At 57.3% G+C, this 12,794-nt stretch overlaps 1 protein-coding gene across 3 annotated transcripts; it reads left to right on the top strand.

Moving 5' to 3' along the window:
* Positions 1-12,462, top strand: TTC31 (tetratricopeptide repeat domain 31). 3 transcript variants are annotated; one of them, XM_039333858.1, is made up of 15 exons: positions 1-198; positions 1,173-1,423; positions 1,823-1,906; positions 2,008-2,070; positions 2,324-2,462; positions 2,859-2,995; positions 4,472-4,520; positions 5,728-5,818; positions 9,045-9,186; positions 9,293-9,397; positions 10,085-10,154; positions 10,305-10,398; positions 11,317-11,391; positions 11,535-11,637; positions 11,740-12,462. In XM_039333858.1, exons 1-15 carry the CDS (start codon positions 84-86, stop codon positions 11,845-11,847), a joined length of 1,626 nt encoding a protein of 541 aa, XP_039189792.1. In that variant the 5' UTR covers positions 1-83; the 3' UTR covers positions 11,848-12,462. The 3 variants fall into 3 exon arrangements, with proteins under 3 accessions (XP_039189792.1, XP_039189793.1, XP_039189791.1); XM_039333859.1 differs by having other exon boundaries at positions 10,310-10,398; XM_039333857.1 differs by having other exon boundaries at positions 2,324-2,461; positions 2,861-2,995; positions 10,299-10,398.
* Positions 12,463-12,794: the final 332 nt, after the last annotated feature.

The raw sequence follows: 12,794 nt of genomic DNA on the forward strand, positions 1-12,794 counted from the left end.
GCTGCCCTCGCCGGTCCTCTCCGCCAGAGGGACCCTTGAGGGCCGCCGCGGTGCCGCTCGCCGCTGCCCTCCTCGGCGGGATCATGCAGCGGCTGCCGCTCGGGGAAGGAGAAGAGGACGAGGAGGAGGAGGAGGAGGAAAGAGCCGCCGCCCGTGTCCGGCACTGGGAGTGGGCGCGGCGGGGCCAGCGGTGTCCCTGTGAGCGGCGGGGGGGGGGCGCAAGGGGCGTCCGCGGGACGTTTGCTGGAGGCGGCGGCGGGTTTGCGGGAAGGGCCCGGCCGAGAAGCGCAGCGCCCGGGCAGCGGGACCTCTGGGGAGGGGGCGAAGGTCTCGGGAGGCGGCTGGGGGGTCTTCGGGCCGGTCCTCCCTCCGCCCAGCCCGTCTCGCAGCCTTGCCGTCCTGGGGGAGAACAAGCGGAGGGGGGGATGCGCGCCGGGCACGTTGGCGGCCTGGAGTTCGGTACGAAAGCAAAGACGGGATAAAAACAAGTTCCGTTTGGATCCTCCCTGCTGGGTGGAGGGGGGCAGCAGGCTAAGACTGTCGCCCCGGGCTTCACAGCCGGGGAAAGTGGAGAAACAAGCCAAAGAATAACTTGGATGATCCTGGGTGGAGTGGAGGGGAGGTAACCCTGGTGCCTTTGGTAGCATCAAATGCCTTCAGACGATCCCAGCATATAGGAGCAAAGAACAATGTTAGACTGTCCGGTTTTGGGAATTGCCCGGCTAGTTTCAGCAACCCAAAGTAACAAGCTGCCGTTCTTGTTGCCGTTTCTGCCTTTGCCTTCAACTTGATGAAGAAGGCTTTGGGTGCTCCTGCAGCCTGTCAGGGTGGATGCCTGCCCTTCAAGGTCAAGAAACGAACTGCAGGGACTCCAGGAATGCTCCTTATGGTTGTAGGGAAAAAAATTAGAGAATCCTGAAGCCCCCTGAGTTTCTGCCTCCCACAGTCCACTAAACCAAAGAAAGGCAGGACTATTTTGACTGACTTTGTCATGCTTTCCACCTTCGTGGGACTGGGCGGGTCTTTAATGCTTGCGCCTGCCTTCCCTGTTCCAAGGTCAGATCCACATTCCTTTGTGCTCAGTAACACTGGATGGGCTGAGGATTGCTTCAAAGCTTTAGTCAGGTGGGTTTCTGTCTTGCTTACTCAAGCCTCTTGTGGTCCCCTTCCAGATTTCAATCGAGAGCCCTGCTGGTATTGTGTGATTAACTACTCCGGGTACGAGACCTGGGAAGACAGCAGTGAGGAAGCAGAAGAGAGCAGTGACGATGACGACATTCTGCATAATCATTACACCACGTTCTGTGGTTTTCGGAGGGCCTTTCTTTGCCCCCCTTCTGCCTCTCTCCCTCCCCGAAGCAGCAATCTGGACCTTGCTGTTTTGGGCTTGGCTTTGCCCCAGAAACAGCAACTTACAGCTGAGGTGAGTCGGTGCTTATTTGACCCACTTCACCCTTTGGAAGCTCCCAGGTCTAATTTAGCCCATTCCCTGATAGTTGTTGATCTAAACAAGGCCACGCATGACTTCCCAGAGGTTTCCAGAAACTGCTGCTGAGTCAACGTTTTTAAAGTGTGAAACATTATGGCCTACTTAAGAAAGAATCCCATTCATTGTACTGGTTTCTCGTTAATGGAGTTAGATTTTGTTTCTTTCTGTGGTAGTGTTGCTTACTTACTGGTACACTATCCTTGGTGCCAGTCAATGGCCAGGTGTAGCCCTTGGCCCTTTCCATTTGCTTCTTGTTCAGCTGCTCCTGGGAGATGGCAGTGGGGCATGAGGGTGGCTTGGTGGCTGAGGAGGCTGGTCCCTGCTCTCTTTCAGGAGGCTGAGCGGAATGCGGAATTGTTAGTCGCTGAGGAAGAACGCCTCAAGAAGAAGGCGGAGAAGAAAAGGATGAAGAAGAAGGTAACCCTATCAATGTGGCACACTGGGGATGGAGCCAGTTTGCCTCTTGGAAGGGGGGAGCTGAGTGGCTGGGAAACCTGATGCTTTCTGCTTGTCCTCAGAGGCAGAAGGACCGGAAGAGGCAGGAGAGGCGGGACCTGGAGCTGAAGGCAAAGAGTGAGGCAGTGAGTGAATCGCCTGGCTGCGCTGGCAGGCGTGCCCAGATTAAGCTCAGCCTTAATCAGAGACCAGTCTCAATGGGAAAATCACCCTTATTGCCAGGGCGGTTTGTGGTGTGTGCGCTCCAGCCAGCCGCTTTGCTCAGACAGAGGTCTTAGTGGACCGTGCTGGCTTCCAGCTCCGCAGATATTCCGACTGATTTGCCCAGGTGGCAGGTTAATTTCTGGATGCTTCAAGGTTTTATTGCTCTCTTCATAGAACAAATCTTCAGCTGGACAAAATGAGGGAACTTTGGCCTTGGATGGTGGCCCCCCTGACTCAGAGGGGAGTTTCAGTGAAGCCTCCCCAGGCAGGAGCCCCAGCAGGCATTTGATGGAGGAGGAGGAGGAGGAGGAGGTGAGCCTGGGCCAGCGGGCAGACAGGGAAAAAGAAGTTCACAAGGAGGCTGAGAGTCTGTTTCAGATTTCAGCTGATACAGAAAGTATATTATTTGGGGGGAGGTGGGGTTGAAGGTATCTGGTCCCGTGTGGCTTCTTTGTTTGTGTGATCCCCACCTCAAGAGTGTAGGAGGAGCACACACCGGTTCTCCACCAGCCATTGTCACAGCCAACACCAAACCATGAGAACTGCAGCCAGACGGCCTTGGCCACATTAGTCCTAGGTTTGGACTGTCTCCCATGAGAGGGTGGCAGGTGCTGGTTCAGTTTTTCTTCCAGAGGGAGGGAATTCCGTGGGAGGCTGGCCGAGAGGCTCCTGTCCGGGGCTGAGCTGCTGCTTTCCATCTCTTGCCCACAGGAGGAGCTGGATTTCTCCAGCACTTTTGTCTCCAAAGCTCGCCGCAAGGTAGACGCCCAGTCCCTGCTCCCAAGGAAGGAGAGAGGAGGGAAAAAGCCCCGGGAGAGGAAGGCAGACACGAAGCAAAAGGCAGAGGTGAGGACTCGTGTTCCTGTGCCGGGTCAAGGGTTCTCCAGGCCAGCCTCCTCTCCTGAAGGGAGCCAGCCTGGCACCTTCCAAGCAGGGCAGGGACTCCTTCCCTTCCCGCCTCCCATACGCTGATCTTCAGGGAGCATCTCTGACTGGCAGCCATCAGTGTCTGTTTTTCCATCACCCCGTTTTCTGCTGTACCTGTCACTCCCTCTTCCGGGAAATGACTTTCCATAGTTGCTGTAAGATTTTGCCATTAGCTCACTAGTTTGGTCATACGCTCTGGGCTGTAGGACAGGGCAAAGAGGGGAAAGGCTTCTAACTTCCGCAGGCCAGGTGTAAATTGATCAGTCACCTTTTGACCAAGGCTAAGAATCTAAAAAGTCATTTTTCCTAAGAGCGATTGTTCTTTTGCCTGCTCTTTTCTCTGCGTCCTTCAGTGTTGTAAGACCCTCGCATGACCTTCCTTGTGTTGTGGGTGTCACCCTTTGTGCTGCCATTGCAAAGCCAGTCGGTGGTTTCAGTCTATGTTTCTCCCTTTTATTAGCTTGCATGATTTGAAAGGAAGCCCGTGACCGTATCGGGGAAAGGCTGGCTGTGCCTGACAAATACGCAGACTTTTCAGTCTTTAGATCCATGTTGCCTTAAGGCCAGCTCTCGCTCCCCACTCAGGTCTGCAACTGGTGGGCAGAGTTTATCCGGGGGCTAAAGGACTGGGGGCTCCCCTCCTATTCCCCCAGGACTGGTTCATAAGCTCCTCGTTTATTCCTTGATTCCCAGAGGAGACAGAAGTGGCATTTGTCAAAGCGTCAGCTAGAAACCGGGAGACGCTAAGCTCTGGTCCCATCTTAGCCAGGAAAGTTGCCTGGGAACGTTGGGCCAATCCTGCTTTCTCAGCTCAACCCACCTCACAGGGTGGTGGTTGTGGGGGAAACAGGAGGAGGAAGAGGAGTGGGTCTGTTGGCTGCCATGAGTAAAGTAATAAAGGCGAGATAAAAATTAAATTTCAAAAGTGGGCATTTGGTGGATTATCCCTGTCTCCTGGAAACCATTCTTCCTAATCTGATGGCCTCTGGATGTGTCCGGACTACTCGGCTACCCGCCCAGCGTGAAAACGCTCAGTCTTCCTTTTCTTGGCGCCTCCTGCGGAAAGTCTGGGAATGAAATCTGCAGCCGTGAATTTGACTCATTGGGAATTGGGTTTGTGGTTATTTTCCCAGTTCTGTTCAGCAGAATTGGGGAAATGTCTGATTTCAAGGGCTGCTCTGTCTATCTTTCATAAATCTGTGGGCCAGCCATCTCATATACATGACTCTGCTCTCACGAAACAGAACAAAACCAATAAAACGACCTAAGCCCACAAAAATAACATAAAAATAGTAGTCGGGGAAGCTTACAGCCCCTCGCGTTAGCCATGGGGCAGGCTGGATGGGAAAACCAGGTGTCTCCTCCTCCTCCTCCTTCTTCTTCTTCCATCTTCAGAAGCCTGAGCTCCAGTTGACCTCTGTGGAGCAGAGCATGGTGCTGGCAGGTGAGCGGCTGGAAGCGCTTTCTTCCCACCGAACCTGAGGTTCTCCGGCCTTTCCATGCCTGCCCGAGCAGGCCGCTTCCTTGATTTGGCAGTTCCTCATCATGTTGGAGAAATTGGGGTGCCGCAAACTCTGACTCTGGGTCCCTTACTAAATAGGATGAAGCAGCAGGGGATGCTTATCGTGGTTTCAGATGACATAAGACCGAGGTGGGAGAGAATTCTCTAGAAGAGAGGACGAAGTTTAAAATTCTTTAGATAGGATAGGGAAATGAGCTCAGTTTTTTTTTTAAACGAAATTTAAACCAACTTTCCACTGAAGGAACAAAAACAGGCGTATAGAATAGAGAGCCCGGCTTGATAATGATAGTAGTGAAACTGTATCGGATGGCAGACGGAATATGAGCCGGCCATGGAATATAGCCGCCAAGAAGACAAGGGAGTTTTAGGCCACAGCAGCAGAAGTATAGTTCCCACAACCCCAGAAAGCTCTTGTCTCAAGTGATTCTGCCTTGGTCAGACTTCGGCTCGACTGTCATGGCCGCTTCTTGGCACCAGCTGTAAGGAAGAGTCACAGAAATTGGAACCCATTTAGAGGAAGCCAGTGAGGGCGAGTTCTGCCAAGAGATTGAGACCAGATGGCTGGGGGCGATAATGGCCCCACTTCAAGGGGAGCGGAGAACCACTTGGTCGGATTTCAGATTCCTGGACTTGGTTTGATTTGGGGCCTTCACGGCCCCTCCCAGCAGGAGGACTGTGCCTTTGTCGGAAGGGTGCAGACCCCCCCCCACCCCACAGGGTTACAGGCCCCTCCCCAGAGTCCTTCCAGAGGGCTTGCAGAGTGCAGAGCATCGGTCTAGGTTGGGTGAGGGCTGGGCAGGAAATTTTGGTAAGTTGGAGGGATGCGTATAATAATGGGTGGGAGGTCAGTCCTGGGCGGGGTTATTATCCCAAGTGGAACAGTCTGGATGGGAGGTTGGTTTTATGCGGAGGCCTGTTTTTTAAAAGATTTCCCATCAAGTGTCCACTGTGACATGGTTATCCTGCATTTCCTGTCTTAAGGATTGTGGGCAGAGCGTCCCAAGGGCCCTGGGGATTGTACAAGGACATTTGGGGGACTAACCAGCTTCCAGCTAGACGTTCAGAAGGAGAGTTTTACATCTGTGGTAACATTTTCCTTCTTTTAATTGATCCTTTTCTCCTGCTCCAGATTGTGGAAATGAAACTGCAAAGCAGGAGCGCTATCACGAGGCCGTTCTCCTCTTTACCGAAGCTATTAAGCTGAACCCCCAGGAGTACAGGTGAGACTGCATTGTTGGAGGGTCTGGCCTGCCCGCCTTACCTCCACCCCTGTTTGAACCCCAGAAGCCTTATCCTCCTTGCCCCCGGACGGAATCGGGGTGTCTGGACTTGAATTCAAGCATTTTCTACCTCTTGTCACCCGGTGCAGGCAGTGGTTCAGGCTGAATTTGGGTCTTGAGAAGTGGTCCTCGGGGCAAGGAGAAGCTTTGGCTTCTGTGGGTGTCTAGCACAGGCCGAGGGAGACGTGTGTGTAAAACACTTCATGGATCAAATAAGTCCCATCTGTCTCTAGACTGTTGCCTTGGCCTTCCTCCTGCCTTCCACAGACCGTCACAAGTACTTGACTCCTGTGTACAAGTGAGGTTGGAGTAGTGAGAGGGTGGTGGTGGCAGCGAAGTCTTCCTGACAGAAATCCAGTCGCCTTCTAAAAAAACCAGCTGTGCTACTTCTTAAAAATACGTGTCCTCATTAACACAATTCAGTTAAAACTGCCCACTTGCTTTGGGCCCTGCGCAGAGCCCTTAATCCCTTGGGGGCCCAGTTCTTGGACCGCAGCGGCAGGGAGGATGGCGTCAGCTCGGCTTCCTGCTTCCAGGCACCTCCGAAAAGGTTGGAAGGGAGAATGGCATCCTGGAGGGGGTGCTGGAAGGCTGCTCTCCGCCCCGACCCCCCCTCGGTGTCCCAGGGTCGGGAGCCAGAGGAGAGCCACTACACAGAGGGGGGCCCAAGGACCTGCCTGATCTCCCTTGAACCGCATGACCCGATTGGAGGAGATTGTCTGGGGACTCAGCTTGGGAAAAAGCGGGGGGGGGGGCAGGGATCGGGATTGCCTGGCGTGGCCCATTCGTTTTGAGGTTGGAGATTTGGTTGTTTGGCAAACTATGGAAAGTAGGAAGCTTTTTGCCTGATGAAGGCACGTTGTTATGTGCCTGATTCAGCTGCGCACATTTTGCTGGAGATTTATGAAATGGCAGGTCTCTTAGGAAATGGAGGGAGTTGTTGGAGGAGGTTGATGTTGTGTTTGTGCTGTGTGGGTCCAGGGAGGGCTGAGGAGAGGCTCCCTGGAGAAGGGAGGACCCAGCGGGAGCGGAATCAGCTGGTCTTGGGAAGGAGAGTCACTGGGGAAGGCTTGGCCAAAGTCCTGGAATTCCTGAAGGTCATTTTTCCCTCTTTCCATTCCCCCCCCCCCCCGCTGAAACACTGAAAGGAGCTGTAAGCATTTCTGTATAGTAATAAGACATTTGTGTGGTCTAGCCAGGGAGGGAATGAGGTGCCTCACGGCCAGGTGACTCTGCATTTGGTGTCTTGAGAAACCACGTCCAGAAAGGCAGATAAGGGAGAGTGCAAAGAGCTGGTTAAATGAAGGATACAGTCAGCACAACCTGTTTCTTGGGAAAGGCTTTAGCCACAGGCGCTGTGATACAGAGAGGAGCAGCATCGTGTCTTCCCTCTCCTTTTTCACCCTCTGGCAAAGCAGTTCTCGAGGGGGGGAGGGGGAGTCTCGTGTGGACAGCCCACCTGGAAGGAGGCCTGCATCCTAGGTCTGTAGTGGCCAGAAAGCCTCTCCCGTCTCCCTGCTTGAGCAAACAACCTTTCAAGATGGGAAGTTTTGCTGATTGCTCTGGGCGATGATGCGCAAGACGTGAACGTGAGAGGGAGGGATCCAGCGTACTGTTTCTCTTCCGCCTGCTCGCCAGCCCCACCTTTGTTCTCTTTTCAAGGCAGTCATAAAGAGAGAATAAAGGGACGGGCTTTTGCCTTCCCCTTCCCCTCGCTTTCTTCCATCTGCTGGAGAAGGATATGGGAACCCCCTCCAGCAAGCCGAGTGCACGGCTTGCGCTGGAAGAGGAGCAGTCGGCTTAGAAAAGCGGAGGGCGGGCAGGGCCAGCACTGGGGCTCTCGGGGTGGCTGGATGGACCCCAGCAGGGTGCCCAGCTGCTCTGGAGAGGCACATGGTACTGCCTGCCTATCATTGGCTGGAGAAGCTTCACGTGCTTGAGCAGGTAGCCCCAGTTGCCCAGGCATCCTGGAAAGGAGAGCTAAATGGGCCTAGAGAATATTCCTGACCACTGAGCTGTAGGAGTTGATGAATTATCGGCCAAACTGTTTCAAATCTTGCAGCATAATCTGGTTAAATGCTGTGGTGGCTGGTGAGCAATTATGCAGCGGTCAAGGGATTGGAAAAGATCAATGTATATTCCAGGCTGAAGAAAGGGAAGTGCTAAGGGATGAAGGACATTCATCTCACGTTTTGCTGAGATGAAGCTCAAGATTTTGCAGGCCACAGAACAGCCAGAAGGGCAAGCTGGATTCTGAAGCGGCAGAGACGCTTAACGCCACACAGCTGCCCTCCAGAGAGCAACAGGAAAGAGTCACAAAAGTTGAAGGCAACCAACAAAGAGGGTGGCTGGATCTCTCACGGATGAGACAGGCCAGGCACGGCAGAAACTCGGAGGGGCGGGCAGGTGGTGGCAGTCCAGGAGAAACGACGGCACGGAGATTGGAAGTGGCTGCACAGCGCCAGTGGCCACCTGGGGAAACCGCTCTGTTTTCTGAAGCCGTCAGCACAGAGGGCAGCTGTGGGGGCAGAGTAGCTGGGCCTAATCCCCAGGAAGGCTGGCTTTGGCCCTGCGCTCCTGAGCCCCCTGGAAGAAGGGGGGCAAAGGGCCATGGGTGGGCGTGCTCTGCCCGAGAGGCTTCTCTGCTTGCTGCTATTTTGCCCTCCTTCCTTCCTCCTCCAAAGGAATCGGTGCCCTGGCGCTGCCCTTCGTTGCTTCCTTTTACAAGAAGCCGGTGCTGGAGGCAGGCGCCAGGGAGAGCGGTGGGCGTCAGGTGCCCAGCGAGCCTCATTGTGCAGCCGGGTGGTCTCCCGAGCCTGGCACCTGGGTTCCTGGGGGAGGGCGGACACTGGGCCCCCACTGGGCCTTCCCAGTCCCTGGCCTCGGAGGCTTTGGGGACAATGCTAGGCGTTTGGAAGGTGGCCCTGAACTGATCTGGAAGGGAGAGGGACACCGTCATTTCTGCTTTCTTTCTGCCTCCAACTTGAGGCCCAGGTGTCCAGGGGTGCCTCGGGGAGAGGCTGGTTCAGCCTGGGATGTGCTTCGGAGAGCTCCATGCCGGGCTGTGAGGCAGATTCTGCTGCCGGCCGCGGTAAGTGGCCACAGAGGGGGCTTCCTGGGAGGAAGAGCGCTGCCTGACCTCTGTTCCTCCCCCCTCTCCCCCCAGGTTCTTTGGGAACCGCTCCTTCTGCTACGAGAAGCTGCAGAGCCACACGGAGGCCCTGCGGGATGCGCAGCACGCACTCAGCCTGCAGCCGGGCTGGCCCAGGGGCCTCTTTCGCCAGGGCAAGGCTCTCTTGGGCCTCAAGGTACTCCAGGCCAGAGGGGCAGAGCGGGCGGGAGGGGGGCTCTGGGGGACTCTGGCACCGGGCGCCCTGCACAGGGTGGCTCTCCCGCCTGTTCCCCAATCCCCAGCGATATGCGGACGCGGCAAGGATGTTCCAGCAACTCCTCCAGTTCGACGGCTTCCGTGGCGATGCAGCCCTCCAGCTTCAGAAGTGCCGGATCCAGCATTTACTGGTGAGCAAGGGGGAGGCCTTCCTTTCAGAGCTCGCTCTGGGGTCAAGCCAGGTCATTCTGCTGCAGGCTGGCCTGGGTGGTTTGCCCAGGGCAAGTGGACCTTTAGCTTGTTTGCTTGGCCTCCGTGGAAGGAGACGGCCAGCCGGCCAGGAGGAACTTTTGGGGACCGGAGGCCTCTAGGGGCGAGCCGTCCTCCCTCAGCAAGCTGTTTCTGCAGTAGTTCCCTTAGCGGGAGCCGCCCACCCCCATATCCTCAGGGGGGGGCTTCTGGTCCCTCCTCGGCTGACTGGCCTGCTGGTGGCTCTGACCCCCGGCCTTCTCTCCTGCCTTCCCGGCCTGGGCCGCCCGGAGCCTCCCCCAGAGTCCCCTCGAGGCGGTCAGTGGGATCGTTTCCTTGGCTTGATGAATAAGCCACTTCGCGCTGCCTTCAAGCCAGAATTGCTGGGTCTCTGCCCAAAGTAAACGAGCCATGCTGGGCTTACAATGCTGTATCAACCGGGTGCCCAGCTCCACCTAGCATGCAGACTGTGGCATCCCACTGTGATGGCATCCAAGAAGAGCTGCCGCCTCCGTGATACAGAGGCATAACCCCCCCCCCAACCCCACTGGAGCCTCTCTGGCTTGAAGGATCCGGCCGGGGCTTCTGCACTGCTGGCCGAGACTGACCCGGTCCCCTTTCTTTCGCAGGAGAGCCGGCTGGGCTGCCCCCACCGTGACCGGGACGTCCTGCCTGCGGAAGCGCAGCTGTTTCTGTCTGGTAAGCAGTGGGGGGCTCGGGTCAGCCCCCGGTCAGTGCTAAGCCTTGCCGACAACGGGCACAGGGTGGACAATGGCTGCCTGGCGGGTGTGCAGAGACCAAGCTGTCGCTGCCCCTCAGCTGTCACTCTTTTTCTCCCTGATGGTCAAGGAAAGCAGCCAGCAGGGCAGCGGTGCCCAGACAGCAGTGCCCAGGCCATCGCCACCATCCGGCTGGCCCCTCCAGCTGCAAAGGCCCCAGTCAGGTGAGGAGGGGGAGGAAGTGTCTTCCGTGTTCTGACATACGGGTGTCTTCCTGCACCTGAGCAGAGGCAGCTCCAGCCGGGCCAGGCTCCGCTTGTGGGAGACACAGACTGACTCTTAAAAAGTGAATCTAGGACAACAAAATTATAGCCAAACATTCAGCCAGGATCCAAGAACGTCAAGGGCTGATCTACCCCCAGGCAGAACCTCTCGGTTCCTCCGGCTCTCTGCGTAGACCCTTCACTGGGCAGCCCCAGGCGCGTCTCTCCTTAGGGCCATTTCTGCTGCTTGAGGACCCCCACTCAAGTGCCCAGCTGGGTCTACCCCCCTCCCTTCCCTAAACTCAGCAGCTGGGGGCTGGCCTCGGTGCTCGGGCAGATTCACAGCACAGAGGCAGGCCTGGGTTGGGTTGGCAGGCCCTGAGCTGCAGCACCAAGGCTCAGGAAGGCCCCAGGGCAGACCGTGGGGCAGGCCAGGCTGGATCCTTCGGCACCTGCACCTCCTCCCGGGCCCAGCTCCAGAGCTGAGTGTTGCAGTAGTCAAGACAGGATGTGGTCAAGCAGTGGCTCACCAGAGTCCAGAGCCCAGGAGGGCAGCCGCTGGTCCACCAATTTGGAGTCTGACAAGCACACCCCTTCCAGAGCTGCCAGCCGAGGATCAAGGCCCCTCCCAAAGCGCCAAAGGCGGGGGTTGGGGGAGGCGGAAGGAACCCATCCCAACCCTGCTTCTCCTTGGGGGTATTGGCTCCGCTCTGCCCTCATGATGGCCGCCTCCCAGGAGCAGGTTGGCTGGTCAGGTGGATCCCCAGACCCTTGAGGCAGGGGTCCCTTTGGAATTGGGTGAGAGTAAGCAGCCCAGTGGTCAGTAGAGGCTTGCAGGGGTCTCCTGTTCCTGGGAGTGACCCACGTGCTCCCTTGCAGGGAGTGGTTCGCCGTCTGGGTGGGAAACCTGGCACCCAAGATCACCCAGCAAGTTCTGCTTCGCTATTTTCAGCCGTAAGTTTGCCTGCTCTGCGGGGGGGGGGGTGTTTGTGGCTCCCCCCTCCCTCCCCTTCTGAAGCCCAGGAGGCACCCCGTGGAAGCCAGGGGCTCCTCCAGCGCAGACTCAGGTGCTGTGACACCAGCTTTCTTCGGGGCAGGTTTGGACCCATCCACTCCATCCGGTGCCTCCCTCACAAGTCCTGCGCCTTCGTCAACTATAGCCGTAAAGAGGCTGCCGAAGCCGCCTACGCAGCCCTGCAGGTGCGTCTCCTTCCTCCCTTCGCTGGCCCTGAGGTGGAGGTCAGGATCGGGTCCCTGCCAGCGCACTTCCATCACCGTGGCTTTCTCCCGTCTTTCTCCCAGGGGACAGAAGTGGAAGGACGCAAGCTCCTTCTGCAGCTGAAGCACCCGGCACACGCCACCGCGGCCCCCTCCAAGGCAGCCCCCCGCCACTGCTTCTCCTGGGCGTGAGGGCCGGGCTGGGCTGAGGGCGGACACGGAGGCTCGCCAGGGAGGGTCTTGGCCCGGCGGGAGGGCCCGCCATGCTTGCGAGCCAGCTGCTGCAGAGAGGAAGGCTCTTGGAGCCCCAGAGGGAACGGGGGGGGGCATGGCTGCCCCTTCTTTCTCTGAAGCCCGCCCGGCCCGGTCTGCTTTCGGGGCTGTTCCTGAATTGGCCCCTTCCCGGAAGGAGGAGCTGGCAGTCCCTGGAGATGCTGTAGGGGAGACGGAGGTTCAGCTCTACACCCGATTTGTGGGGTCGACCTCCCCTCCACCGTCTGAGCAGGATCTGGGGACACCACAAAAGGGGAGAAGGAGCGATTTCACACACACACACACACACACACACATCCCATCAAGCAATGCCTGTCTTGGGTGCTGTGTTTGGGGGAGGGCTTCCCTCCCGCTGCCCCACAATCCTTGTGTTCTGGGGGCTTCTTCCTCCCATGCGTCTCTGAGAGGACTTTTCTTGGGCCTTTGTTGAGGGGCTCCTTCGCCTGCCCACCCGGCCCCTCCCCTCGGCCTGCTCAGGGACTGACGCTGGTTGCCTTATTTTTGTATGGTTCACAATAAACCTATGAAAAACCACCCGTCGCGCCTGGCTTTCCTTCCGCCGAGCCCTGCAGGGGGGCCCTGTGGCTGAGGTTGCTGGTCCTCCCAGCAAGTGCTGCGGCCGGCTGGCCCCAGGCTCGGTCAGGAATGGGCTGCCCGTTGTGGACCCCCTTCCGTTACAGCTTGACCCTTCCTCCTCTGGTGACAGGGCCCACGATTCCCTTCCCAGACCCCCTTGGAACGGGCTCTGCTCTCAGCCTTGCCTCTCCTTTAGGACTCTGCTGTGGCTTCCTCCTTCCTGCATGGCTGCTGTCCCCCCCCCATCAGCCTGGGTGGTGTCCTCTCTCCCCCCTGCCCCCACCCCCTTT

The sequence above is a fragment of the Crotalus tigris genome, unplaced genomic scaffold (assembly GCF_016545835.1).
Source record: "Crotalus tigris isolate CLP2741 ecotype Arizona unplaced genomic scaffold, ASM1654583v1 scf7180000024513.1755786, whole genome shotgun sequence".
Classification (NCBI taxonomy): domain Eukaryota; kingdom Metazoa; phylum Chordata; class Lepidosauria; order Squamata; family Viperidae; genus Crotalus; species Crotalus tigris.

Coding starts and splice junctions, on each gene's coding strand:
- TTC31 (XM_039333857.1), top strand. CDS start 84: ATGCAGCGGCTGCCGCTCGGGGAAGGAGAAGAGGACGAGGAGGAGGAG. Junction 2,071..2,323: donor TGAAGGCAAAGAGTGAGGCA/GTGAGTGAATCG, acceptor CTCTCTTCATAG/AACAAATCTTCAGCTGGACA. Junction 10,399..11,316: donor GCTGCAAAGGCCCCAGTCAG/GTGAGGAGGGGG, acceptor GCTCCCTTGCAG/GGAGTGGTTCGCCGTCTGGG.